At 49.2% G+C, this 27,181-nt stretch overlaps 4 protein-coding genes across 5 annotated transcripts; 2 read left to right on the forward strand and 2 right to left on the reverse strand.

The window, feature by feature from the left end:
* Window positions 1-485: 485 nt before the first annotated feature.
* Window positions 486-7,396, reverse strand: LOC104551472 (myosin regulatory light chain 2, smooth muscle minor isoform). The gene is made up of 4 exons (XM_061994864.1): window positions 7,291-7,396; window positions 6,070-6,268; window positions 5,743-5,904; window positions 486-2,065 (listed from the first exon to the last, which is right to left on the reverse strand). Exons 2-4 carry the CDS (start codon window positions 6,251-6,253, stop codon window positions 1,893-1,895), a joined length of 519 nt encoding a protein of 172 aa, XP_061850848.1. The 5' UTR covers window positions 6,254-6,268; window positions 7,291-7,396; the 3' UTR covers window positions 486-1,892.
* A 235-nt stretch (window positions 7,397-7,631) lies between these two features.
* On the forward strand, window positions 7,632-18,085 carry LOC133625352 (beta-keratin-related protein-like). Of its 2 annotated transcripts, none has more exons than XR_009818677.1 (2): window positions 7,632-7,799; window positions 17,138-17,209. XR_009818677.1 is itself a non-coding variant. In XM_061995734.1 (2 exons), the coding sequence occupies exon 2, from the start codon at window positions 17,657-17,659 to the stop codon at window positions 17,984-17,986; it is 330 nt and encodes a 109-aa protein (XP_061851718.1). In that variant the 5' UTR covers window positions 7,632-7,799; window positions 17,636-17,656; the 3' UTR covers window positions 17,987-18,085. The 2 variants fall into 2 exon arrangements, 1 of the variants encoding a protein (XP_061851718.1); XM_061995734.1 differs by lacking the exon at window positions 17,138-17,209 and adding an exon at window positions 17,636-18,085.
* On the reverse strand, window positions 14,623-14,952 carry LOC133625363 (beta-keratin-related protein-like). Its single transcript, XM_061995868.1, has one exon. It carries the CDS (start codon window positions 14,950-14,952, stop codon window positions 14,623-14,625), a length of 330 nt encoding a protein of 109 aa, XP_061851852.1.
* On the forward strand, window positions 17,208-26,549 carry LOC133625364 (beta-keratin-related protein-like). The gene is made up of 3 exons (XM_061995869.1): window positions 17,208-17,228; window positions 25,701-25,791; window positions 26,199-26,549. The coding sequence occupies exon 3, from the start codon at window positions 26,220-26,222 to the stop codon at window positions 26,547-26,549; it is 330 nt and encodes a 109-aa protein (XP_061851853.1). The 5' UTR covers window positions 17,208-17,228; window positions 25,701-25,791; window positions 26,199-26,219.
* Window positions 26,550-27,181: the final 632 nt, after the last annotated feature.

Genomic DNA, 27,181 nt, shown 5'->3' on the forward strand with positions numbered 1-27,181 from the left:
CCGGAGCTCTGTGCCCCGCGCGGCCGCGCTCGGAGCTGCACCGCCACCTACCGATGGCTCGGAGCGCGACCCCAGCTCCCTGCCCGCGATCCGCGTCTGCAGGGAGGCAGGCCGCCGGCGGCTCCGGGGGGCCTGGCCGGCCTCGCCTCCTTCGGGCACAGCAACATTGGTTTCACTGACCGTTTACAAAAGAGTCTTTTGGAGTTTGTTATCTCTGCCCCCTCTAAAAGTAAATGTTTGCAGAAAATAAAAAGAAGCAACTGAGAAAAAAAATGGTTTTGAAGCATCTGGATTTCTTCTGTTCTCTCTGAAAGTGTTTTGAAACCTTCCTCCCTTCAGCATCTTCTCCACTCCCACTGTTAGCATCCTGCGGTCCTTTAAGTGTCCAGACTGCCCCTGTTCTTTTGCAAAGCTAATGGAGACTGAAGCACAGCAGAAGCTTCAGAGCTTTTTCTTACAGGTACCAGTGAACGATTTTTATGGCATTGTCCTTCTCAAAACATGGCAGTTATGCCTGGTAGTTTATTTATGAAAGAACAGTGTATTTCTAAAACAAATAATCACTGTCCTCTAACTAAATTTATTAAAAGTTTGGTTGGCAGCAGCATCCTACCAAGAAACAGCAAAATGTTTTCAGCTAAATGACATTTCTTAATTTTGTAACATAAATTCTTAAGGGATAACAATATAATTCCTAGAAGTGACAGAAGCAGCTCTGATCATCCTTCCTTTCAAGACAAAAACCCCCAGAACCACAAGTATTCAGATTATGTCAAAGTTGCTTCAGAGAACTGTAACAAATCTGCTATGCAATCCACACCACAAGAACTAGAGGATATGAGAAATGGAACAAAAACAAATCCTTCCTTCTCACACACTCGAAACACCACTCTCAGTGGAATCTCTTAAAAATATATTGTGTATTGTTTCATTTGGAAAGCAAAAATAATGTTTTCAGATAAAAAACAAAAAGGTCAGAGAAAGAAAACCTCCCTTCTTCATCCAACCCCATTCTCACCATGCTTTGAAAAAATAAAGATGGGAAGAGGAAAAAAAAAGGGAAAAAAATGGTGGCAAGGAAATGTAAATTCTATGTTGTCAGTCTTGTGGATCTGGGTAAGAAGCATTGCTCAAGCATTCTACTCACACACAGCATCATTCTGTAACAAAACCCTAGGATTTACCATGTAAGTTTTAAAAAAGCAGTATTGATATTGTACTCACTATCAAGAACTGGAGACGCTAAGGTGATAAAATACCCCCTCAATTACTTCTGTAAGAGCCACAATGTTTAATGTGCAAGTCTTGGACAGAAATCATTAATTTACAATGTACTAAATTCAGAGGATGGCAATTTCTTCATTGGATAGGCTTACAATAGTAAGTGAAGTGCTCAGTTGCAGAAGTACAAACCTCAGGATGCTAAAGTGACTTATCCTTCATTTTTAAGGCAAAAACAGGTAACACCACCACTGCATACAGTTACAAAAATATTTACAGTTATGATTAGATAAACAGTGCACTCCTAGCATGAAAATTTTAATGATGTACCTAATTTAGCAGTGTTTTATTTGAAAAGTTACCATCAAAAACGGAAAATTTATCTAGCTAGGATGTGTAGCACTGACATTTTTGCCTGGACCTCCACACTCCCTGATCTTTATCCCTAAATGTCTCTCCCTGTAAGCTGTCCTCTCCCCCTGCCCATTTCCAATCTTTCTACAAAGGTGCAGGTGTGCCTAAGCAGCCCCAGAGTCCACAGACGATAAAAGCTGGAATGCTAGAAATGTATGCAAGAGGTCCCAACAAGAAAAAAGAATAGATCAGGAGAAACAAAACTGGGGGGAGGGTGGCAATGAGGGGAAGTTATCTGCAGGTGTCCGTGGATACGCTCAGTCATCCTTGTCTTTGGCTCCGTGTTTCAGGATGCGCGTGAACTCGATGTAGTTGAAATTGCCCTTTTTGTCGATGGGCGCCTCTCTGTACAGCTCATCCACCTCTTCATCTGTGAATCTGTCACCCATGGTGGTCAGCAGCTCCCGCAGGTAGTCCTCCTGAATGAACCCTGGCACCAGAGGAGTAGAGAGAAACGCAAAAGGGAAGGCATGCACTAGCTGAGTTGTCAAAAGCAGTAAGGCAGACGTACCAAAATGTGCAATTAGCTAATTCAGTGTATAATAAGTGTGTTTGCACGAAGTGCCCAAAATGCTTCCTTAAATGAATTAGAAAGAATGTAAAGGGGAAAGAGAGGGAAGTTTGATGCATTTTATACAGATTTTTGAAAAGAAGGCCTGATTTGCTGTAATCTAGTAACACCTATTTCCATCTACTGATCCTCAATAGCTCAAAGTGAAAAAACAAGTTCTTGCCACTGATAGTCTTCATTGCGCAAGCTGTTCTCTTAATCTAATTACACTTTTCTTGACTTAATTTGATATATTTACATGTCCTCTATAAACCAGTTTCCTCTGGGAACTAAGTAACCACTGGTTGGCTCCTCACTGCTGCACAATACTATTGCTGGAGGTGGTTTACAGGTAGGGTGAGCTGCTGGCTAACATCCAAGGAAGGAATTTGTAACAGAAAAGACTTCTAGACAGGACTGAGCAGGTTAAGGCAGGAGGGAGGAAAAATAGTTACACTGGAGAAGTAGAGGTTGAGAAGATAGTAAAAAAAAGGTAGGATATATTAAATTACTTGGTTCATGCTAAAATATTAGTAGAATGTTTTGGAGGAAGTTAACAAAGATATAAAAATGAGCCATCGCTAAATGTGTTCTGAGTTCAGTTTCAATTGATGGGCAGAGCCACCAGTTGCCATTATAGATGAAAAAAGGAATGTGCATAACAAATGGTAGAGAGAATAATGCAGAAACTGCTTAATGTTGAAATAAGGCATACCTGTGCCTTTAAATGCACAATAGTTGCTTCACTCAAGAAAGTGATTATTGAACTTTATTTGCAGAAGTATCAATAACATAATAGAGGAGGTAGAAGTATGTCCCAAAAAAAAAAGATGTGTAAATGTGCTGAACAGCTGGAAATCACATGTAGACACCCACATCTACTGATGTAGAATCAATTAGAATGTGGTTAAAAAAAAGTTCTGCCTTGGAAGGAGAGTGGAATAACTTCAGGAACAGAGCTCATGAAAGACACAAAACCAAACAGGGAACTGGGGGACCAAAAGGAAGTCAATGAGCATGACAAATTATCATGGAGTTGGTTTATGCTGCAGGGAAGGGAAAAAGTCCTTTTTTCAACAGAAGCTAATTAAACCAGCATCATGTCCCAGTGTAGACAAGCCCTTGCGTACTGGCTCCAAATGAAGAAGGCTAACAGCGATGTTTTTATTCAAAACCGATGGGAATATTCAGTTAGCCAGGCCTGTCTTAAACAGGTCAAATTTTTTAGTTGTCTCTTTGCAGATTTGAAGGAGAAAAACAGCTAACAAGATTAGGCTATTTCTGCAGTCCTACCGTCACAAAGCAGTGATGAGAGATGACAGAAGGATTAGTATTCAAAGAATGCAAGGGCTTTGGTGCTGCAAGTTTAGCCTCAAGGACTTAATTGCTCTGTCTGAACAGCTAGGTGTTTAAACACTGAACTAAGTTGCCAGACTAGGAATACACTAAAACTTTTAGCAGCACTTAATTGTAAGGCAAACAGTGCTTCCACTCTCCCTCATACACAGCTTCAGTGTAAATGGGGAGTAACAAATTCATGAAGCACAGTTTAAAGTTTATCCTGTGGCAGAGTTCACAAACCATATGACAATGCAGGATCAAAGAGCAGACAAAAGATATACCAAGCACAGACAGAAAAAACTTTTGTACTAATTTCATAGTACTACATACAATAGAAATGCCAACTAGATAACCAACTAGATTGGCAATATAGGAAATATAAGTAAAAACCAAGTACAACTACCCTTATTCTCACCAAGAGGATCTAATTTGTAGTAGTCTCTCTTATAAGAACTACACTGATGTACAGTTTGAATGTCAGGCCCATAACACACATGCATGTGGAGATGATGAAGTGAAAAAAAAAACGGTTGATAGAGCTGGAAATGGTTTTGGATTTTTTTTTGGATTGGCTTGGTTTTGGTTGGCTTTTTTTTTAAGTTTTATAAGGAACAAAGCCATCAGAGGCCATCTCTGAGAACAGAATTAATACAGGGCAAACACAGCATGGGTTCTACAAGTATATCACACGTTATTTTGAAGATCAATAAACCAGCATAACTATCTGTTTCCTGGTTAAAATTTAAGGATGGTATAAGACACATATGAGACTAAGGAACAATTATCCTCAAATCATCCTAGGACTAGATTAAAACATTTACCACACAGAGCTGAAAGACAACAAAATCAATCTTATCAGTACATGGGGGCCTGAACTAGTAACTTATTGTTTACGTAGACATAGAAGATAACTGTTCAAAAGAACTGCTAAGACAATCATTTTCTTTATATCCTAATTCGAAGGCTCTTGTTTTGGTGCACACAAGAGGCAAAAAAAAAACCAAACCCACAACTGTAGCACAGTGAGTCAGACTACCTGTGGAGAGAAAATAATTAACCTACTAACAAAACATCCTTTTCTAGGAGATGGTAAAGAGATTTCCCTTGAGAGGGAGGAAGTCAATTAACATTTGAAAAGGCCTTATCAACAGAAAGCCTGTTTACCTACACCTCAGCAGGAAGAGGATGCTCTTTGAAAAGGAAAAGGTGCTAAAAATACACAGACTGAAAATAGCTGTTTGAAACGGAATAATATCCTTTGAAAAGTTGGGAGCACATATCTACCCGTTAGATGAAGTAACTGTGGTGGACAGTATTTGCGAGGAAAGTTATAGGTGCAGTGACAGCGCTAGTACAGAGGCTACATAGCAGGCTGAAAAGCAGGCGCTAGTAAGACTTGTTCATAACATGTCAAGGAACTGATATTCTGTAATTCCACAGAACTGCTCTGAGGATTCATCCCTGGTTGCTACACACTTCTCCAGATTCTTAGCCTACTTGAATAAATAATTAAAAGCATAAACTCAAGATTACAGGAGCAACCCTGAAAGTCTGACACAGTAAAACTGAGTCCTGCATTTTCCTTTGTCCCCATCTTGCTATGCAAGTCAGTCCAGTCTGTCATTTCTGCCTCCTAGACCTCACCCAGATCTTATCTTTAGATCATTAAGGCTACAACTTTTCCTGCAACCAGAAAACAAACTGAGCTGTGGGTGAGGGCATGACACATGGTATTTGTCATCAGAGCCATAACATACAGCTAGCTAAGAAGGTGAAAAAGAGTTTATCTAGTCTGCCTCTATATATTACAAACATCAAAGAATTCAGAAGCAGCCCAGACCTCCTGCAGGAGGAGGACAAACATATTTCACATCCATTACCTTTTCAATGCCATAGAAAGTCACATATTACCAATCTTCTAACAGCAAATGCATGTTATTTTGCATTTGAGGCTGGGTATATGTTTTTTTCAAAGCCTCACAGAAGAACATTACTACCAGTCTTCAGTACTCATAGAGAACAGCTCACTTCTATTCTTAGTAACAAATGAGATTCTCATCACTAGGTGATAATGACAATTGCTGAGATAATATGACAATTACTGTGTCATATTTCATTTATAAAGCTGCAAAAAAAATCAGCATCCTACTTAGAAACCCAAATAAACAACACAGAAGTACTTCCCTCTGCCAAGCGGCTGACTTTTACCCACATACCTGTGGCTTCCTCATCAAAGCAAGCAAAAGCGTTCCTGATGACATCTTCCGGATCGGTGCCGTTTAACTTCTCACCAAACATGGTCAGGAACATTGTGAAGTTTATGGGGCCTGGAGCTTCATTCATCATGGCATCCAGGTATTCATCTGTGGGATTCTTTCCTGCAAATAAAGGGACTCATTTGGTTTAGCATTCAAACGAAACCAAAAAAGTAGTCTGATCAGAGTCACGCAAACTGAGGCACCCCTCAGAAGCTGTCGCAAACTGAGCATCGTCATTTTAACAGCAGATTTGCTTGCCAACTCTCAACAGAAGAGTGACCTTACCAAGGGAGGCGAGCATGTCATGCAAGTCCTCCTTGTCAATGAAGCCGTCCCTGTTCTGGTCGATCATGTTGAAGGCCTCCTTGAATTCTTGAATCTGCGACTGATCAAACATTGCAAAGACATTGGAAGTGGCACGCTGAGGGCGCTTCTTGGTGGTCTTCGTCTTTGCCTTTTTGCTGGACATGTTGATTTTTGGACTCTAGGGAGAGAAATAAATATGGAAAAATACAAGAAAATCAGAGCTAGGACTAGAAAAAATTGTACTAAGGTTTAACGTTAAAGTTCATGGATAGAAAACATCTCTAACACACTTCCATGTTCTCCCATCAGAAAATACTTCCCTAATGAAGACGAGAAAAACAAGCTGAAAATATGAGCAAATGAAAGACCAAAACAACTCACTAAAGGAAATTTTAAGTTAAACTTGAATTTCAGTCTTCAAAGTCTTCAGTCTTCCAGCTTTTTTCTGGAATCCCTTCTTGATATACCCAATTGCAAGAAGCGAACTTGCCCCAGTCTCCAAGAGCAAAGCAAGGTTTTGAGAGCTGTCATTAAGCCTGTGAAAGAACTCTGCATGGATATGGATATATGGTAATTGTGTGCAACATTAGATGGTAGGGGAAGGAGAAACACGACCTAGTTGATCTGAACAAACTCTGAAGTGTCTGTGGTTGTCAGCTGACAGTTAAGTAGTTATTATTTTGTATAATGATGGGTCTCTAGCCTTGCCTTGCCTTCCGTTATTTAAAACACACTAAAACTAGGAGAAAACCGTACAAGTTACGATTCTTCTCATACTAATACGTCCTGCCTGACCTCTATTGACTTTTACGCGTTTGATTTCGCCGGAAATACACGACAGGTCCGCCACGCCTGAAAGCAGATTTCTGCCACAAAGCAAACGCGACAGCAGCCACCCCGCTCTGCTTTGGTGCGGGCCGTTTCCATTGGGCTCTGAAACAAGTGTTTCTTTAACGAAGTGAACTGGTGAGGGGCAAGAACCAATCTCAGCTCGATCTCGCCGACGGTTAAGGCTGAGGCTCCGAGCCTCAGCCTCCAGCGTCGGCTAGTGCGGCGGGGCCGGCGCCATCGCTACCCTTCAGCAGCAGCCGCGCCAACGGTCGCTGGTTCGAACGCGTTTCTCCCAGCGTATTCCCGCCCTCAAACACCTCCCCGTCGGCAGCACCCAGACCCCCCCCTTCCCCCACCCCGCCGCCTCACCCCAACGGTTGCTGCGAGGACCAGGTACAAGACAGACGCGGAAAGCAGGAAGCGGCGGCCCTAAGTCCCGGTGCTTCCCGGAGAAACCATCGCAGGGGTGGAAGAGAGAGGCGGGGCCGACACCGGGTAACGGAGCGAAAAGCGGCGAAAGGCATCGAAACGGCAGCGGGGCTTTTTCTCTAACGATGGGAAACACTTCTTTTGCTCAGGACAACTGGATCAGGAGGTCCCGGCTACCGCTTTCCTCCCCGCGCCCCCCCCCCAGTCCAGCAGCGTTGGCGCAGCCCGGGGGAAGTCACCGCCGCTGCCGGGCCCTGGGCGCCGCCTGCAGGTGCTGGGCAGCGGGGAAGCGGCGGAAGGAGCCCCACAGGGCTGCGGCGGGAGCCCAGGAAGCCACTGGGGGAAAATAAATCTGAGCTTCCTTAAAAACGTGTCTATGAGATACACATCGAAGATGGAGCTTCGGCCCGTGCTTCTGAAGCCTCAGCCGACGGCCGCGGCGGTAACAGGTTGGTGGTGCTGTAGTAGTTAGGTGACTGGAGCCTGGGCGTTTGGTAGCAAACTACCCAAGTGTCAGGTGTTATCCTGGCATTCGCTTTTCCTCATGTTTCGCTGGAGGGATTGGGAAAACAAACCACAGTTTTTGTCTTTGAGTCTGCTAAATTAGTACTCCCGTGTGAGAAGGACTTAATACTTCCCACAAGTAAGATCCTAGGGAGGATTTATTCTTGCTTGTATTTTCTTCATTAAAGCAGTGCAAAGGATAGCACTATTTTTATCGTTCTTCCTCCTCTCCTCTCCTCTCCTCTCCTCTCCTCTCCTCTCCTCTCCTCTCCTCTCCTCTCCTCTCCTCTCCTCTCCTCTCCTTCTGTAATGTGGGACTTTTAAGAAGCTGAGGTACGAAATCTTTTTGGTTCTTCCCTGAGCATGGGTTACGAAATGGCTTGAGATACAATTTGCTTTTTAGCCCGTGCGTGACCCCGGCGCATTTGCATTTTTGAAGGTGTTCTGAACGGAATGCTTATTTAGATTTTGCATCTTGAAGTCCCCATACGAATCATCTGGGCTTTAAGAAGCTGTTGTGTAGTACACAAAAAGATTCCAAAATGTTGTCAGATGGGAAAGCTACACTGTCAGTTCACCACTCTTTTAACAACTTTCCTACCTGTTATCAGTTTCGTTGTTATACAGTGGTACCTTGTTAAGTAATAACTCTAAATGAGAAAAGGGGAAAAAAGAGATGAACGGGCTTTTGCTGAAATAACCAATTATACTTACAAATGTAAATTAATTATGTTTAGGCGTTGAAGTTAATGTATACACTAGAAGTTGCAGTCTCAAATTTGGAGGAAGACATTTTAATTGCTGAAAGGCATAACTTTCTTTCCCCACCCTCTCCTCAAACCAGAGGAGTTATTTTATGAGGTCCGAGAATTTGGCCTAATTAGCTTAGCAGAATACTTCCCCAGTATATTCTAATATTGCTTTTCTAAAACTTCCCTAAAATGCAGTAGAAAAAAATACTGACTTCTGATGAATCCAGCGCATGCTCATGGAAGAGATACTGAGGAAGAATCCTCTGTACTTACTAGACATGGCTCATAGTTTTAAGATAATTATGTGCAAAATGTGAGTGGGCAGAAAAGCAGTAGAAACACCAAGATAGTAATAGAGTTATTAAGACACTCAGTGATAGTCTTCAACAACTGAATTGTATGTTGAAATTTAATTATGAACATGGTTATTTGATATGTTAATTTAAAATATTTTCATCAGTTACTTTAAATTGAACCACTCCTGCAAACATGCTATTCTATATTGTATTGCTTTTAATTCCATTAAAAAGGTGTTATATGAAACTTGTCACTGGGTATGTTGCTCCCAGTGTTTAACTTTCAAAGATGGGAGAGTAGGTACAGTAATATTACTCACTCAGTATGAGATCATTTCTTAATAAAAAAATTGTCTGTCTGTCTTAAAGCTTTTGTCTCCAAATTCTCACATCATAATGGAATGAGAAGCAGTTGTTAAATGTCAGTCATTTTCTGTGCAATGCAAATCTATATCATACTTTTACAAATGGTTCAATTACTTGATTCCAGCATTCATGACACCATTAAAGAAATATAAGTAGGAAAAGAGGGATTTCATTTGCCTATTAAAATATTTGGAGAATATTCTTTTACTCTTTGACAGAAATAATAAAAATAAAAGAAAAAAATAAATGTCTTTTTTGGTGAATGTATTGGCTTGTGCTTCAGCTCTTAATTAAGAAGATGTTATGATGATCTCTCAGATGAACAGGACTTTGTTTCTGCTGTTTAAACCTCCCTCTGGACAGGATTCTGCTTGAAGATGGTACCTGTGAGCTGCCCACAGCCTTGACCAGTGCTTAGTTCCCTGGGACTCTGCATCCCTGGCTGATTCTGGAGAAGCGCATGGCTATAATCCCATTTTCTGGGGCCTTGCAGACAGTTTCTGAGAGTGCAGTGATGCCATAGGCTGTTTCTAGAGTATGGAAGCTCCTCTGTGCTTTGATGGCTTCACAGAGAGCTGTGCTTGCTGATCACAATCTGATGGGACAGCAGGCCTGGTCTTGAAGATAGGCTGGGGGCTTTTCTAAATAAACACAAAACACCTCACTCCAGACACACCCTGGGGAGACCATGTTCTAGGAAGCCGGAGGCTGAAATGGGTAGCTCTGCTGCTGAGCCTTTTATCCAGCCTTTTTCTACCACACAGTGGAAAGCAGAACTGTTTTAGTCTGGACACACAGCTGCTCTGCAGAGAGAGCGTGAACACACAGCAGCTTTGCAGAGGGCTTGTGGCCTGCCAGCTGTCCCTTCAATGTGCAGGCCGGGCACTGCAGTGCCCGTGGCCAGGGGACCATGGGACTGTGGGTGTGGGATGGGTGCTGGGGGAGCAGGTGGCACTGTGCCACTGTATGCATGCTGCGTAGCCAGGACCTTCAGCTCTATGCAGCGTTTGTGTTGTGGGCTGGGGAAAATACTTGCTTGCACTGCCATGTCCAAGTATGTATGCCAAAAATTCATTTCTTTCTCAGTACTGTGTAATTGGCTGCACAAGCCATACACAATAAGAATTAATTAATCCATTATGAGAAAGGATTTTGTTTGGTTGGGTTTTTTTTAGAGTTGAGCTCTTAACTCCTTCAGTTTTCTTTGTACTACTTTTCCTTTCATTACTTTCACCTTATTTCTCATTTATATCAGCCTTATTTAAACAAAAAGCATGCTAAGAAAAGCCTATAAAATTTTTATATCTTTTCCATCTAGAACACTCAAATACTTTGGTGCAGTTAACATGTTTTCCTAGGCTTGTTTACTTTGGATTCTCTAAAGGCATTAATATTGATCCGATTCATACTTAAATTCTAAGGCTGCTACAGACAGCAAGCTATTTGCAGTAAACCTTTTCCCTCCTTTCATTTCGTTCTCTCTGTTCCCACACCTCAGCTGAGTAATAATGACTGTAAATATCTGTGATTAAATTGCTTGACGAGACAGCATCAGTCTATGTCATACATTTCTTTCTGTATCAAGTCTTAAAGGAGCAGCTGCAGTGCCTCACAGTAAAAGCGTTCCTCGTACAATGTGCTTCTGGACATGAAAAACAGGGAGCAAAGTCCTCGCTATACTTTGGTGAGCTGCCTTTCCCACTGACTGTGTCTGCACTGGCTGCTCAACAAAGCCAACTGCACTTCTTCCCAGCGGTTTTCTTTTTTGTTAAGAAGCCACCCCTGTAGCACCCTGCTACTAAAACCTGGCCACGCAAACCCACTACAATCCTCTTCCTGCTGCTTGCGTTTCTAGGCGGAGCACCACCGGGATGTCTTCAAAACATCATAGATCCTGGGAGGTCTCCTCTAGCAGGTCCATGGAGGGTTTTGCTGTTTAGTAGGGGCATTTTTTGGTGTTGAGACGGGGCACTTTTTTCTTTTTTTTTTTTTGAAACTTGGAATAATCTGGTATTTTTTGTGAAAAAAACCTTTTTCTCTCTACTTCCTTTGTTTTTTGGAGGAGTGAGCACACTGAGTGCATTGAGTATATTGTTAAGGAGAGAGCAGCAGCAGGGGCCGTACGTGGGTGCTGAGAGAAGAGCAAGAGTCAGGGCAGCCTGCGATATCCTCCCAGAATCCTCTCCCAGCCTCGACTATGTTCAGGTCATGGAGATCAGATGTAAGCCACCCTTAGCCACTCGTCATATTTAGTAACCCGTGATGAGCTTCTTTCACGAGCTTGCCAAATAGGTAAACCTTGAATTGATATAAATAGAGCATCCGCGATATTCTTTGCAGGTCTTTTGGGATTCCCTTGCAAAGTTTCCGTTTGTTACGTGGAGAACTTCACCTTACTTTTTTTGAACCTGCCTTTTCGTGTTTTTATTCAATGCTCTGGACTTCATGTTGGAAGAAACGCTAAGGCTGAATAGTGTGTCTACCTTTCCGTGTAACTTCTTCTTTTGTCACTTTTGCTCTTAACTGGCAAATCGGCTGCATCAGAGAGTCCTGCCTAGGTAATTTTGCTCGTACAAAAGCTATTCCACACCCTTGGTCACCATACAAGTGAGAGTCAGGGTATGTATCAACAAACAAAAAAGGAGACGAGATGAAAAAACGTGTCTGTGATTTTCACCTTGAATTAAGAATTAAAAACGTGCAAAAGTTGGACAGTTTTGCCAGCTGAGAGATTCTCCTGAGCGTATTATCACTGTTCAACAAAAGTAGCAAATGGTATTGCAGAGATTTAAGTATTGACAGGACAATCCGATATTTCCAAATTTTGATCTAACTCATCTCTAGGTCAAAACAGACATTTGACAAAAGCATTTTGACTGCCAGTTGCCGTTGCCTCACCTAGTACTTTGGCTCATTCCTCTGCCTTTCCATCCTTTCTTCCCTGATCCCAGCTGACATCTTTTGTCTCTGTCACTCTCCCGAGTGCAGCGTCCTGTCAGAGCTGCCATTCCCACAGACTGTGTCTGCACTGGCTGCTTCACAAGGCAACTGCACTGAGCGGGTGGAATCACAGGACCGATCTACTGGTTCATGGTCATTGTGTCCTGAGCCTCCTCCTCTTCTGCCCCTGCCATCCCATAGCAGTGGAGCCAAGACCCGTCTGGGGGTGATAGCTCCTGTGGAAGGAGCCACGTTCATCACCGGCACACCTCGGAAGCAGCAAAAGAAATCTTCCCACACAGCTTGCAACACAGCTAGCTGTTGGCATGCCCCCGTCACTCTGGGGAAGCAAATGCTTTCTATTGCTTTGGAGCTTTATGGCATTTGAGTACACTGTGCACCGGTGTCCACAGAGCCCCGTACTCCCGTGGCTCTAAAGCGCCAGGCCATCGTATCCACGCAGTCCAAGAAACCCAGCTGTCCCTCTCTCCCACCTCACTGGAGGCAGGGCCCTCTGGTGCTGGTTATTACCTTTCCTTCACACCTGACAGATGTCACCTGCAACGGCTGAGGACTTGTGTCCTTTTTCCAGTTGCCTTGTCAACGCCCCATTCCCTAGAAAGGGATTCCAGCTGCTTGGCTTCCCTACCCTCTCATTCCAGGCTACTGGCCCCATTATCCCAGCAGCCAGGTGACAATGTGCTCTCGTGCATGAGAGCCAAAAGCCTTTTGCATATCTCACCTCTTACTCGGGGATAGTGGCAACCATCTCATTCATGAATTCTGCCTCTTCCTCCTCCTCTTCTCCTGATGGTCCTACTTCTTCAGCTGCTTCTTCCACATCTTCCTCCTTGCCGTTCTTAGTAGGAGTTTCTTCCCTCCCTAAATGAGCTGACTTTCATGTCCAATGTTGCTTCTTGGGTATGGGGAGACTAATCCTGGCACAGGTTGGTCCTCAGGTTCAGCTGCAGTGCCTGTTGCTGGATTCTGAGCGGCCACAGTGCCTGTGGCAGGGGTGGGAGTGTCTGCAGCGCCCGTCAGTCTGTTTCCTTCCCCTGCCCTCTGAAGGTGTTGCCTAGTGTTGAGCAGCGTTCGATAGGTACTGGCAAAGACCCAGCAGAGTGTGGCAAGTTGTGTGTCTTTGGAATAGCCACAGCATTTTCCTTTGCAATACTCTGTCACTCTCTCAAGGTCCCGCAGTTGGTCAGGAGTGAAGTTCCAAAGCACTGGAGGTGAGGTGAGAAGTTCCCTAGACATCTGCCCATTTTCTCCCACGTGCCATTCCACCCATAACTATCCAGCCTTGGGGTGGATCTTTGAGTGACACACACAACAAATTGTATCACCCTAAGCAAGACATGGAACACCTTCAGGAGACACAGCAGCAGAAGCAGGAGGACTGGAACATCCCGTGGTTATACAAAATCCTCAAAGGCTGCTGTAGTTAGCCAGAAGGAGAAAGGGGAGGTGAAAGAGTGGGAGAAAGTTTGGCTCTCTGCCTTCACCATGGATTGGGTGAGATTACTGATGAATTCTGAGAGAAAAAGCCCGAGGTACAGGAGTGACAATAATGTCACACACCAATAGCAGCTGAACCCCGTGACCAATGATATAATCACATCGCAGATTGACCGTACCCAGGAAAACACAATACTGATTGTCATCGCTCTCCCGTAGGTGGTAAACAGCACCACAGGGAACACGGAGCGTGTAAGAGTTTGCATAAGACCACCACGTAAAGAAACGAGCCAGCACTGTAACCAGCCTGCCTCGTTGAACTAATAGAATAAGTCTGTACAAACCATTGGCTTTAGTGCACTCTGTTCAGATTTGTCCTTACTGCAATCCTTCAAGCTCGCACTGCTCTAGAATGTCAGGGGCAAAAGAGGAATCTCTGTCAAACCCAGGAAACTGCAGAGAAACCCCGGTTTTTACCAAGGGAAGAACTCTTTTGCCTTCACAGCTGGTGAGGACTGGAGAGGAGGGGAAAATGAAGCACAACTCTCTTGCACACAATGATGCCCAGAATTTTTAATGGGAAAATCAAAGAGTAGCAAGAGCATGAGCAATGCAATTGGGACGCTGAGTGCAGCTGAGAGAAGTGCCTGCTCTCACAAAAGCCTCCAGTCCAGCCATGCTTCTTTTGCAACCGCCCTCCAAGGCTCTGGCAATCCTGCATCAGCAGGAGCCGATGCGGCAGAAGGGAGCGGCAGGTCTTTGTCGGGGAGCAGCAGGTAAGGGTGGGAGCAGAGCAAGAGGGGCACGGACAGAGGTTTCCTCGGGAGGAGGCGGAAGGGCAGCGCGGGCCCCTTCCCGCAGGCGGGGTGGGGGCAGCTGGGCTGCGCTGCAGACCATGGCCACGCTCTCAGGGCTGGCTCCAGGCCGCTGGGCCACGGGCAGCCCGTCGGCGGGCTTCAGTACCAGAGATTGCCCCGTCCCAGAGGCCCGCAGAAGCCCCGGCCCAGCCCGGCCCAGCCAAAGCCCCCGTGCCCCAGGGAGCCTCCGGAAGCGATGGGCACGCTGGCAGCGTTGAGAGAGCTGCCCACGGCAGCCGAGGCGCTGGACCCCACGTTGGTGCTCTGAGGGAAGGAGCTGAGGATTGGGCCCGGCAGCGTCACCAGCACTGGCGAGGGCTGGATGGTAACGCTGGAGTCGGCACAGCGCAGGACGCACGGCTCGTTGCAGCTGTTGGCAAGCGGGGCTGGGCCGCAGGCAGCCGGCGCGCACGGGCTGTAGCACGACATGTCTGGCGGAGGGAGGCGGCCCTGCAGCAACGGGAGGGAGCAGAGGGCATCAGCTGTGGGGACCCGTCAGACCCCCAGCTTGGCTCCACTCAGAGCAGGCACAACTGCCTGGAAAGTTCCCTGCCGTGCCAAGAGAGACCAAGGCCGGCTGCTGCACTAATCAGCGGGGAGGAAGCACCCAGCAAGTGCTTAGACGAGACGGGTCGTCCAGCCTCAGCCCTCAGCAGAGACCTTGCTACAAAAGAGCCCCACCTGCCTCCCTCTCGGAAGGGAACAAAGCCTTCCATCTTCACTCACCAGCTCACCTCCCAAAGAGGGAAGCAGAATGTATTTTCAGGCTGGACAGTCTATCAGAAGGACCCCATGCAGAAGGGAAGCAGAAATTTCCCTGACAGAAATCCTCCCAGCAGCGAGAGGAGGAGGGAGCTCAAGCTTACCGAGTTCACTGTGGAGAGCAAGGGAAGAGACGTGGATGGAAGGGGATGGAGTGGCACAGGCTTTTTATATGGTGAGCCAGCGCCTCAGGAGGCCTGGAACACACCTTCTTTGTGAAGCATGTTGACAAACAGCAATTTGAGGCTTGCAGGGCATGGCCAAGAGATGAAGCACTTGTCTCTTTCATCTGGAAGCTCTGGCTTGCGTTTCCCTGTTGGGTGGGAGCACCGTGATGCATCGGATGTCGGCTCCTCGAAGCAACGGCCATTTGCGGTCCCACGGCACTTCACCCAAAAGGGTTCCAGGAGCTGCAGGCCCTGTGTGTGGGCTGTGCACATGTGTGCTGGGGAACGTGACTGGCCCTCTCAGTCGGGCCTGCAGCTGGGGAGCACTCAGCAAGAACAGGACTCCGACCGCCAGAGATGTTCTGGCGGAGGGCCAAAAAGGGACTCTCAGTGACATTAGGAGAAGCATCACTGTGAGAAAGGGTGGAGGCACTGTTCCTAAAGGTGGCCAGATAGCTCTGTATTGGGTTCAAGATCAAGGAAGAGCAGGAAAGGGAAGACAGAGAAAGGTCTTGTTCCACGGAAATGTATTGATTCTACTTTTCAGAATTCTCCTTCTCAAAGTGAACAGTCTGCCCCAAGAGTGCGAGCTCACAGGGACAGCAGAGAGGAAGGAGCAGCAGGGCTGTACTCAACTCCTCTCCCTCCCCACTGCGGCCTTTGGCCTTTGCTGGTGCAACTGTGCTCAAGTTGCTCTGTGCTCCAGGAGCATCCAGGAGTGGGAAGGTCCGGGCACGTCCATGCTGTGCTCCTTTGGCTGCTGTTCCACCCAGGAGCATGACAGGATTGCAAGGAGTCAGCAAGTGGTTGGGCAAGACGCAAACCACCGTGACAGCAGCGCACAAAAAGCTGCATTTCTGCAGGAATGCGGACACGAGGTTGTGCCAAGGATCCTCTGCACGGCTGAATCCATTTCCCACAGAGCCCCCGTGCCAGGCCGTGGATGGTTCTCACTGAGCTGCAGCTGAGGCCTGTCCTTGTGCTTCAGCACTTTTTGGTGATTCACAGGTGACTCCACGGTGGTCTGCCGGTGCCACCTGGCAGTCAAAGGGCCCCGAGTGTGCCAATCCATCCCTGAGCCAGGGAAAACAAGCCAGACCCTCTGGGTCAGTGGCCTGAACAAGCCACCCAGTAATGATGCAAGGGTGTGCGTTGGTTGGGAAGGCTGCACCAAAGCAAACAGATCCACTGGGTGATGGCTGACTTTCAGCTGTGAGTCAGCAGGCTCCTTTGTTCCTCTCCAGGCCCCTCTCCAGAGCCCTTGCTTCTCCTCAGGAGAGTCGTGAGTAAAATACTGGCAGGTCAGACAAGGACAGTGCTGTTACTGAAGAAAACGCTCTGGGCTTCCCTGACTGCCGACAACAGATCGACTCGGGTGTGCTCCATGGGCAAAATCCCATGGAACTGGTGGCCACCTTCCCCGGGAAGGGCAGGTTATGCACAACATGGCCTCATGGCCTGAATCTGCTGCAAGGCTTAAGCAGCAACTGGAATGAGGCCTCAGACGAGCGCTGGTCTGTGTGAGAAACGTAATTGCTATCAACAGAATCATCGCAGTGCTACCCAGGATGAAAAGGGAGCCAAGCATTTCAGGCAAAACAGGCATGTCTTTCATCTACCTGCAGAGCTTGGAGAAGCCAAAATTGCTGTTTCTCAACACGCTTCATGTTTGTGTCATTTTTCAGCTCCCCTGGGGCTCTGGGCCGCAGTATAAAAGGGAGTCCAACTCCCAGCTCCTCTATCGTCTCCTCAGCCTTCCTCTGCTCTGTCATCTCGGTAAGTCTCAGTTCATTTCACCTCTTTTCTGCTCGCTTGGCAGGACGGTTGTCGTGGAAAGGGCTGTGGGCATTTGCATCCATTTTCCTCGGGAATGGTCCAAGATATGAAATAGGGCATTGTTTGGCTCTTTTGCCAGCCACAGATCTTTGCAAGGCTCAGGACATACGGCCAACACTCTCTAACCAATGTCTGGGCCGTTCCTCCACCATTCCCTGTTCCTCCGGGATGCTCCTTTGGCTTTATTGGCGTGAGAAGGAGCTTCCTCAGAAGAGCCAGTCCCCCCATAGAGGTCTTCCTTCGTGGTGGGAAGGAAGGAGGCTCACTGAGGAGAGTTTCTGCAGAAGGTGTGTGGGGGGCCTCCTGAGGCCACAGCTGATGCCCTCTGCTCCCTCTCGTTGCTGCAGGGCCGCCTCCCTCCGCCAGACATGTCGTGCTACAGCCCGTGCGCGCCGGCTGCCTGCGGCCCAGCCCCGCTTGCCAACAGCTGCAACGAGCCGTGCGTCCTGCGCTGTGCCGACTCCAGCGTTACCATCCAGCCCTCGCCAGTGCTGGTGACGCTGCCGGGCCCGATCCTCAGCTCCTTCCCTCAGAGCACCAACGTGGGGTCCAGCGCCTCGGCTGCCGTGGGCAGCTCTCTCAACGCTGCCAGCGTGCCCATCGCTTCCGGAGGCTCCCTGGGGCACGGGGGCTTTGGCTGGGCCGGGCTGGGCCGGGGCTTCTGCGGGCCTCTGGGACGGGGCAATCGCTGGTACTGAAGCCCGCCGACGGGCTGCCCGTGGCCCAACGGCCTGGAGCATGGCTGGACTGGAGGCTTTCCTCACCACTTCTCTCAACTTCACTCAGCCTTCCAGCTGCGTTGCTCATGCTCTCGTTACTCTTTGATTTTCCCATTAAACATTTTGGGCATCATGTGTGCAAGAGGGTTGTGTTTCATTTTTCCTTCCAGCCCTCGGCAGCTGTGAAGGCAAAAAGGTTCTTCCCTTGGTAAATCCAGGAGTTTCCCTGCCGTTCCTGGGTTTGGCAGAGCTTCCTCTTAGTTTTTTCTGACATCTCATAGCAGTGGGGACGAGACCCATCTCGGGTGACAGCTCTTGCGCAACGAGCCCCATTCATCAGTGGCGCACCTTGGAAATCACCAAACAAAGTAGTCGGATGGGTAGTTTGTGTTTTCTGTTCAAGTCCCCGTGCTGTACTGATTACAGGCAGGGACTGAAGAGGCTGCTGTGTGGGTACGTGTTGTAGTTGAGAAAGGATACGCTTTGGAGCAGCTAGATATTCCCTTAGTTTGAATAAAGATGGCAGGGACAAGTTGGTGCAGCTGGCAAGCTGCTTCCAGTTATTAGGAACAAGTGCTGCGTGCTAATCAGCTGAGCCCTGTGTGATCACATGGGCGGAAGCAGCATATCTAAGGAAGTAGGCAGCAAAAGAAGGTTGGCTTTGAGTCAACCCTGTTGGTTGCGCTACATTGCCCCTGTGCATTCTTGCACCAACTTCTCTACGTCCTTGTAGGAGCATCACTCGCTTCCTCACAACCCTGCTGGGTCAATAACAGACCCGGACGGGCCTGGCTGCTTTTTGTGCCACTGCCGTGGTGGCCGTCCTGAATCTGCCAGTCCTCTCCCCATTCACACGTCTCTGCTATTTCATGGGTCACTCTCTTCCTTCCCAGCTGTTTGCTGTACTGGGAGAGATGCAGCCTGTGCTGAGATCCTGGGTGACTGCCCAGAGATCAGCTCCATGATGCCATGGCCAGACTAGCGGCACATGCTCGGTCCTGGTGAAAATCCACCAGTCAGGTGTGGGTCACTCCTGTCCACGTGAGCTGGTGGTATCACTCCAGAATGGACGGGGAACGTGGATGGCGACAGGTTAATCTCAGCATAAGACTTTTTGGTCTGTAATAGAATAAGTGGACATGAAACCACCGAGAGCAAATACAATTCCTGAAGGAAACGTTTTAGCTGTGCTAATTTTACTTTAACTGGAGGCGCCTGCAGAACCGATCTCTGCATCACCCTGCCCTCTGGGTTACTGCCTGTGCACGTGTGTGAATTGGTTTAGTCCCTCTTGTAGTTTTACACGTGTGAGGAAACCCGTGTCCAGGTTCAGGGAAATGTGGGTTGGTGTGTGTCCTTATTTTCTAATATTTGTTCAAGATACAGTGCATCTCAGGTCTCTGTTATCCTGTCTTCTGCTGCCGCCACTTAGCAACTGGGCAGGAACTTCTTCTCAAATACGTTAGTCACGGAGGCATTGCTTCCATCACTAATTGGCTTGGCCTTGGCCAGTGGCAGGTCCATCTTAAGAGCTGTCTGGCACTGGCCCTGTCAGATACAGTGGAAGCTTCTAGCAGCCGTTTTCTTTTTTGTTAAGAAGCCACCCCTGTAGCACCCTGCTACTAAAACCTGGCCACGCAAACCCACTACAGTCCTCTTCCTGCTGCTTGCGTTTCTAGGCGGAGCACCACCGGGATGTCTTCAAAACATCATAGATCCTGGGAGGTCTCCTCTAGCAGGTCCATGGAGGGTTTTGCTGTTTAGTAGGGGCATTTTTTGGTGTTGAGACGGGGCACTTTTTTCTTTTTTTTTTTTTGAAACTTGGAATAATCTGGTATTTTTTGTGAAAAAAACCTTTTTCTCTCTACTTCCTTTGTTTTTTGGAGGAGTGAGCACACTGAGTGCATTGAGTATATTGTTAAGGAGAGAGCAGCAGCAGGAGCCGTACGTGGGTGCTGAGAGAAGAGCAAGAGTCAGGGCAGCCTGCGATATCCTCCCAGAATCCTCTCCCAGCCTCGACTATGTTCAGGTCATGGAGATCAGATGTAAGCCACCCTTAGCCACTCGTCATATTTAGTAACCCGTGATGAGCTTCTTTCACGAGCTTGCCAAATAGGTAAACCTTGAATTGATATAAATAGAGCATCCGCGATATTCTTGGCGGGTCTTTTGGGATTCCCTTGCAAAGTTTCCGTTTGTTACGTGGAGAACTTCACCTTACTTTTTTTGAACCTGCCTTTTCGTGTTTTTATTCAATGCTCTGGACTTCATGTTGGAAGAAACGCTAAGGCTGAATAGTGTGTCTACCTTTCCGTGTAACTTCTTCTTTTGTCACTTTTGCTCTTAACTGGCAAATCGGCTGCATCAGAGAGTCCTGCCTAGGTAATTTTGCTCGTACAGAGGCTATTCCACACCCTTGGTCACCATACAAGTGAGAGTCAGGGTATGTATCAACAAACAAAAAAGGAGACGAGATGAAAAAACGTGTCTGTGATTTTCACCTTGAATTAAGAATTAAAAACGTGCAAAAGTTGGACAGTTTTGCCAGCTGAGAGATTCTCCTGAGCGTATTATCACTGTTCAACAAAAGTAGCAAATGGTATTGCAGAGATTTAAGTATTGACAGGACAATCCGATATTTCCAAATTTTGATCTAACTCATCTCTAGGTCAAAACAGACATTTGACAAAAGCATTTTGACTGCCAGTTGCCGTTGCCTCACCTAGTACTTTGGCTCATTCCTCTGCCTTTCCATCCTTTCTTCCCTGATCCCAGCTGACATCTTTTGTCTCTGTCACTCTCCCGAGTGCAGCGTCCTGTCAGAGCTGCCATTCCCACAGACTGTGTCTGCACTGGCTGCTTCACAAGGCAACTGCACTGAGCGGGTGGAATCACAGGACCGATCTACTGGTTCATGGTCATTGTGTCCTGAGCCTCCTCCTCTTCTGCCCCTGCCATCCCATAGCAGTGGAGCCAAGACCTGTCTGGGGGTGATAGCTCCTGTGGAAGGAGCCACGTTCATCACCGGCACACCTCGGAAGCAGCAAAAGAAATCTTCCCACACAGCTTGCAACACAGCTAGCTGTTGGCATGCCCCCGTCACTCTGGGGAAGCAAATGCTTTCTATTGCTTTGGAGCTTTATGGCATTTGAGTACACTGTGCACCGGTGTCCACAGAGCCCCGTACTCCCGTGGCTCTAAAGCGCCAGGCCATCGTATCCACGCAGTCCAAGAAACCCAGCTGTCCCTCTCTCCCACCTCACTGGAGGCAGGGCCCTCTGGTGCTGGTTATTACCTTTCCTTCACACCTGACAGATGTCACCTGCAACGGCTGAGGACTTGTGTCCTTTTTCCAGTTGCCTTGTCAACGCCCCATTCCCTAGAAAGGGATTCCAGCTGCTTGGCTTCCCTACCCTCTCATTCCAGGCTACTGGCCCCATTATCCCAGCAGCCAGGTGACAATGTGCTCTCGTGCATGAGAGCCAAAAGCCTTTTGCATATCTCACCTCTTACTCGGGGATAGTGGCAACCATCTCATTCATGAATTCTGCCTCTTCCTCCTCCTCTTCTCCTGATGGTCCTACTTCTTCAGCTGCTTCTTCCACATCTTCCTCCTTGCCGTTCTTAGTAGGAGTTTCTTCCCTCCCTAAATGAGCTGACTTTCATGTCCAATGTTGCTTCTTGGGTATGGGGAGACTAATCCTGGCACAGGTTGGTCCTCAGGTTCAGCTGCAGTGCCTGTTGCTGGATTCTGAGCGGCCACAGTGCCTGTGGCAGGGGTGGGAGTGTCTGCAGCGCCCGTCAGTCTGTTTCCTTCCCCTGCCCTCTGAAGGTGTTGCCTAGTGTTGAGCAGCGTTCGATAGGTACTGGCAAAGACCCAGCAGAGTGTGGCAAGTTGTGTGTCTTTGGAATAGCCACAGCATTTTCCTTTGCAATACTCTGTCACTCTCTCAAGGTCCCGCAGTTGGTCAGGAGTGAAGTTCCAAAGCACTGGAGGTGAGGTGAGAAGTTCCCTAGACATCTGCCCATTTTCTCCCACGTGCCATTCCACCCATAACTATCCAGCCTTGGGGTGGATCTTTGAGTGACACACACAACAAATTGTATCACCCTAAGCAAGACATGGAACACCTTCAGGAGACACAGCAGCAGAAGCAGGAGGACTGGAACATCCCGTGGTTATACAAAATCCTCAAAGGCTGCTGTAGTTAGCCAGAAGGAGAAAGGGGAGGTGAAAGAGTGGGAGAAAGTTTGGCTCTCTGCCTTCACCATGGATTGGGTGAGATTACTGATGAATTCTGAGAGAAAAAGCCCGAGGTACAGGAGTGACAATAATGTCACACACCAATAGCAGCTGAACCCCGTGACCAATGATATAATCACATCGCAGATTGACCGTACCCAGGAAAACACAATACTGATTGTCATCGCTCTCCCGTAGGTGGTAAACAGCACCACAGGGAACACGGAGCGTGTAAGAGTTTGCATAAGACCACCACGTAAAGAAACGAGCCAGCACTGTAACCAGCCTGCCTCGTTGAACTAATAGAATAAGTCTGTACAAACCATTGGCTTTAGTGCACTCTGTTCAGATTTGTCCTTACTGCAATCCTTCAAGCTCGCACTGCTCTAGAATGTCAGGGGCAAAAGAGGAGTCTCTGTCAAACCCAGGAAACTGCAGAGAAACCCCGGTTTTTACCAAGGGAAGAACTCTTTTGCCTTCACAGCTGGTGAGGACTGGAGAGGAGGGGAAAATGAAGCACAACTCTCTTGCACACAATGATGCCCAGAATTTTTAATGGGAAAATCAAAGAGTAGCAAGAGCATGAGCAATGCAATTGGGACGCTGAGTGCAGCTGAGAGAAGTGCCTGCTCTCACAAAAGCCTCCAGTCCAGCCATGCTTCTTTTGCAACCGCCCTCCAAGGCTCTGGCAATCCTGCATCAGCAGGAGCCGATGCGGCAGAAGGGAGCGGCAGGTCTTTGTCGGGGAGCAGCAGGTAAGGGTGGGAGCAGAGCAAGAGGGGCACGGACAGAGGTTTCCTCGGGAGGAGGCGGAAGGGCAGCGCGGGCCCCTTCCCGCAGGCGGGGCGGGGGCAGCTGGGCTGCGCTGCAGACCATGGCCACGCTCTCAGGGCTGGCTCCAGGCCGCTGGGCCACGGGCAGCCCGTCGGCGGGCTTCAGTACCAGAGATTGCCCCGTCCCAGAGGCCCGCAGAAGCCCCGGCCCAGCCCGGCCCAGCCAAAGCCCCCGTGCCCCAAGGAGCCTCCGGAAGCGATGGGCACGCTGGCAGCGTTGAGAGAGCTGCCCACGGCAGCCGAGGCGCTGGACCCCACGTTGGTGCTCTGAGGGAAGGAGCTGAGGATCGGGCCCGGCAGCGTCACCAGCACTGGCGAGGGCTGGATGGTAACGCTGGAGTCGGCACAGCGCAGGACGCACGGCTCGTTGCAGCTGTTGGCAAGCGGGGCTGGGCCGCAGGCAGCCGGCGCGCACGGGCTGTAGCACGACATGTCTGGCGGAGGGAGGCGGCCCTGCAGCAACGGGAGGGAGCAGAGGGCATCAGCTGTGGGGACCCGTCAGACCCCCAGCTTGGCTCCACTCAGAGCAGGCACAACTGCCTGGAAAGTTCCCTGCCGTGCCAAGAGAGACCAAGGCCGGCTGCTGCACTAATCAGCGGGGAGGAAGCACCCAGCAAGTGCTTAGACGAGACGGGTCGTCCAGCCTCAGCCCTCAGCAGAGACCTTGCTACAAAAGAGCCCCACCTGCCTCCCTCTCGGAAGGGAACAAAGCCTTCCATCTTCACTCACCAGCTCACCTCCCAAAGAGGGAAGCAGAATGTATTTTCAGGCTGGACAGTCTATCAGAAGGACCCCATGCAGAAGGGAAGCAGAAATTTCCCTGACAGAAATCCTCCCAGCAGCGAGAGGAGGAGGGAGCTCAAGCTTACCGAGTTCACTGTGGAGAGCAAGGGAAGAGACGTGGATGGAAGGGGATGGAGTGGCACAGGCTTTTTATATGGTGAGCCAGCGCCTCAGGAGGCCTGGAACACACCTTCTTTGTGAAGCATGTTGACAAACAGCAATTTGAGGCTTGCAGGGCATGGCCAAGAGATGAAGCACTTGTCTCTTTCATCTGGAAGCTCTGGCTTGCGTTTCCCTGTTGGGTGGGAGCACCGTGATGCATCGGATGTCGGCTCCTCGAAGCAACGGCCATTTGCGGTCCCACGGCACTTCACCCAAAAGGGTTCCAGGAGCTGCAGGCCCTGTGTGTGGGCTGTGCACATGTGTGCTGGGGAACGTGACTGGCCCTCTCAGTCGGGCCTGCAGCTGGGGAGCACTCAGCAAGAACAGGACTCCGACCGCCAGAGATGTTCTGGCGGAGGGCCAAAAAGGGACTCTCAGTGACATTAGGAGAAGCATCACTGTGAGAAAGGGTGGAGGCACTGTTCCTAAAGGTGGCCAGATAGCTCTGTATTGGGTTCAAGATCAAGGAAGAGCAGGAAAGGGAAGACAGAGAAAGGTCTTGTTCCACGGAAATGTATTGATTCTACTTTTCAGAATTCTCCTTCTCAAAGTGAACAGTCTGCCCCAAGAGTGCGAGCTCACAGGGACAGCAGAGAGGAAGGAGCAGCAGGGCTGTACTCAACTCCTCTCCCTCCCCACTGCGGCCTTTGGCCTTTGCTGGTGCAACTGTGCTCAAGTTGCTCTGTGCTCCAGGAGCATCCAGGAGTGGGAAGGTCCGGGCACGTCCATGCTGTGCTCCTTTGGCTGCTGTTCCACCCAGGAGCATGACAGGATTGCAAGGAGTCAGCAAGTGGTTGGGCAAGACGCAAACCACCGTGACAGCAGCGCACAAAAAGCTGCATTTCTGCAGGAATGCGGACACGAGGTTGTGCCAAGGATCCTCTGCACGGCTGAATCCATTTCCCACAGAGCCCCCGTGCCAGGCCGTGGATGGTTCTCACTGAGCTGCAGCTGAGGCCTGTCCTTGTGCTTCAGCACTTTTTGGTGATTCACAGGTGACTCCACGGTGGTCTGCCGGTGCCACCTGGCAGTCAAAGGGCCCCGAGTGTGCCAATCCATCCCTGAGCCAGGGAAAACAAGCCAGACCCTCTGGGTCAGTGGCCTGAACAAGCCACCCAGTAATGATGCAAGGGTGTGCGTTGGTTGGGAAGGCTGCACCAAAGCAAACAGATCCACTGGGTGATGGCTGACTTTCAGCTGTGAGTCAGCAGGCTCCTTTGTTCCTCTCCAGGCCCCTCTCCAGAGCCCTTGCTTCTCCTCAGGAGAGTCGTGAGTAAAATACTGGCAGGTCAGACAAGGACAGTGCTGTTACTGAAGAAAACGCTCTGGGCTTCCCTGACTGCCAACAACAGATCGACTCGGGTGTGCTCCATGGGCAAAATCCCATGGAACTGGTGGCCACCTTCCCCGGGAAGGGCAGGTTATGCACAACATGGCCTCATGGCCTGAATCTGCTGCAAGGCTTAAGCAGCAACTGGAATGAGGCCTCAGACGAGCGCTGGTCTGTGTGAGAAACGTAATTGCTATCAACAGAATCATCGCAGTGCTACCCAGGATGAAAAGGGAGCCAAGCATTTCAGGCAAAACAGGCATGTCTTTCATCTACCTGCAGAGCTTGGAGAAGCCAAAATTGCTGTTTCTCAACACGCTTCATGTTTGTGTCATTTTTCAGCTCCCCTGGGGCTCTGGGCCGCAGTATAAAAGGGAGTCCAACTCCCAGCTCCTCTATCGTCTCCTCAGCCTTCCTCTGCTCTGTCATCTCGGTAAGTCTCAGTTCATTTCACCTCTTTTCTGCTCGCTTGGCAGGACGGTTGTCGTGGAAAGGGCTGTGGGCATTTGCATCCATTTTCCTTGGGAATGGTCCAAGATATGAAATAGGGCATTGTTTGGCTCTTTTACCAGCCACAGATCTTTGCAAGGCTCAGGACATACGGCCAACACTCTCTAACCAATGTCTGGGCCGTTCCTCCACCATTCCCTGTTCCTCCGGGATGCTCCTTTGGCTTTATTGGCGTGAGAAGGAGCTTCCTCAGAAGAGCCAGTCCCCCCATAGAGGTCTTCCTTCGTGGTGGGAAGGAAGGAGGCTCACTGAGGAGAGTTTCTGCAGAAGGTGTGTGGGGGGCCTCCTGAGGCCACAGCTGATGCCCTCTGCTCCCTCTCGTTGCTGCAGGGCCGCCTCCCTCCGCCAGACATGTCGTGCTACAGCCCGTGCGCGCCGGCTGCCTGCAGCCCAGCCCCGCTTGCCAACAGCTGCAACGAGCCGTGCGTCCTGCGCTGTGCCGACTCCAGCGTTACCATCCAGCCCTCGCCAGTGCTGGTGACGCTGCCGGGCCCGATCCTCAGCTCCTTCCCTCAGAGCACCAACGTGGGGTCCAGCGCCTCGGCTGCCGTGGGCAGCTCTCTCAACGCTGCCAGCGTGCCCATCGCTTCCGGAGGCTCCCTGGGGCACGGGGGCTTTGGCTGGGCCGGGCTGGGCCGGGGCTTCTGCGGGCCTCTGGGACGGGGCAATCTCTGGTACTGAAGCCCGCCGACGGGCTGCCCGTGGCCCAGCGGCCTGGAGCCAGCCCTGAGAGCGTGGCCATGGTCTGCAGCGCAGCCCAGCTGCCCCCGCCCCGCCTGCGGGAAGGGGCCCGCGCTGCCCTTCCGCCTCCTCCCGAGGAAACCTCTGTCCGTGCCCCTCTTGCTCTGCTCCCACCCTTACCTGCTGCTCCCCGACAAAGACCTGCCGCTCCCTTCTGCCGCATCGGCTCCTGCTGATGCAGGATTGCCAGAGCCTTGGAGGGCGGTTGCAAAAGAAGCATGGCTGGACTGGAGGCTTTTGTGAGAGCAGGCACTTCTCTCAGCTGCACTCAGCGTCCCAATTGCATTGCTCATGCTCTTGCTACTCTTTGATTTTCCCATTAAAAATTCTGGGCATCATTGTGTGCAAGAGAGTTGTGCTTCATTTTCCCCTCCTCTCCAGTCCTCACCAGCTGTGAAGGCAAAAGAGTTCTTCCCTTGGTAAAAACCGGGGTTTCTCTGCAGTTTCCTGGGTTTGACAGAGACTCCTCTTTTGCCCCTGACATTCTAGAGCAGTGCGAGCTTGAAGGATTGCAGTAAGGACAAATCTGAACAGAGTGCACTAAAGCCAATGGTTTGTACAGACTTATTCTA

This window comes from Colius striatus, chromosome 4, assembly GCF_028858725.1.
Source record: "Colius striatus isolate bColStr4 chromosome 4, bColStr4.1.hap1, whole genome shotgun sequence".
Classification (NCBI taxonomy): domain Eukaryota; kingdom Metazoa; phylum Chordata; class Aves; order Coliiformes; family Coliidae; genus Colius; species Colius striatus.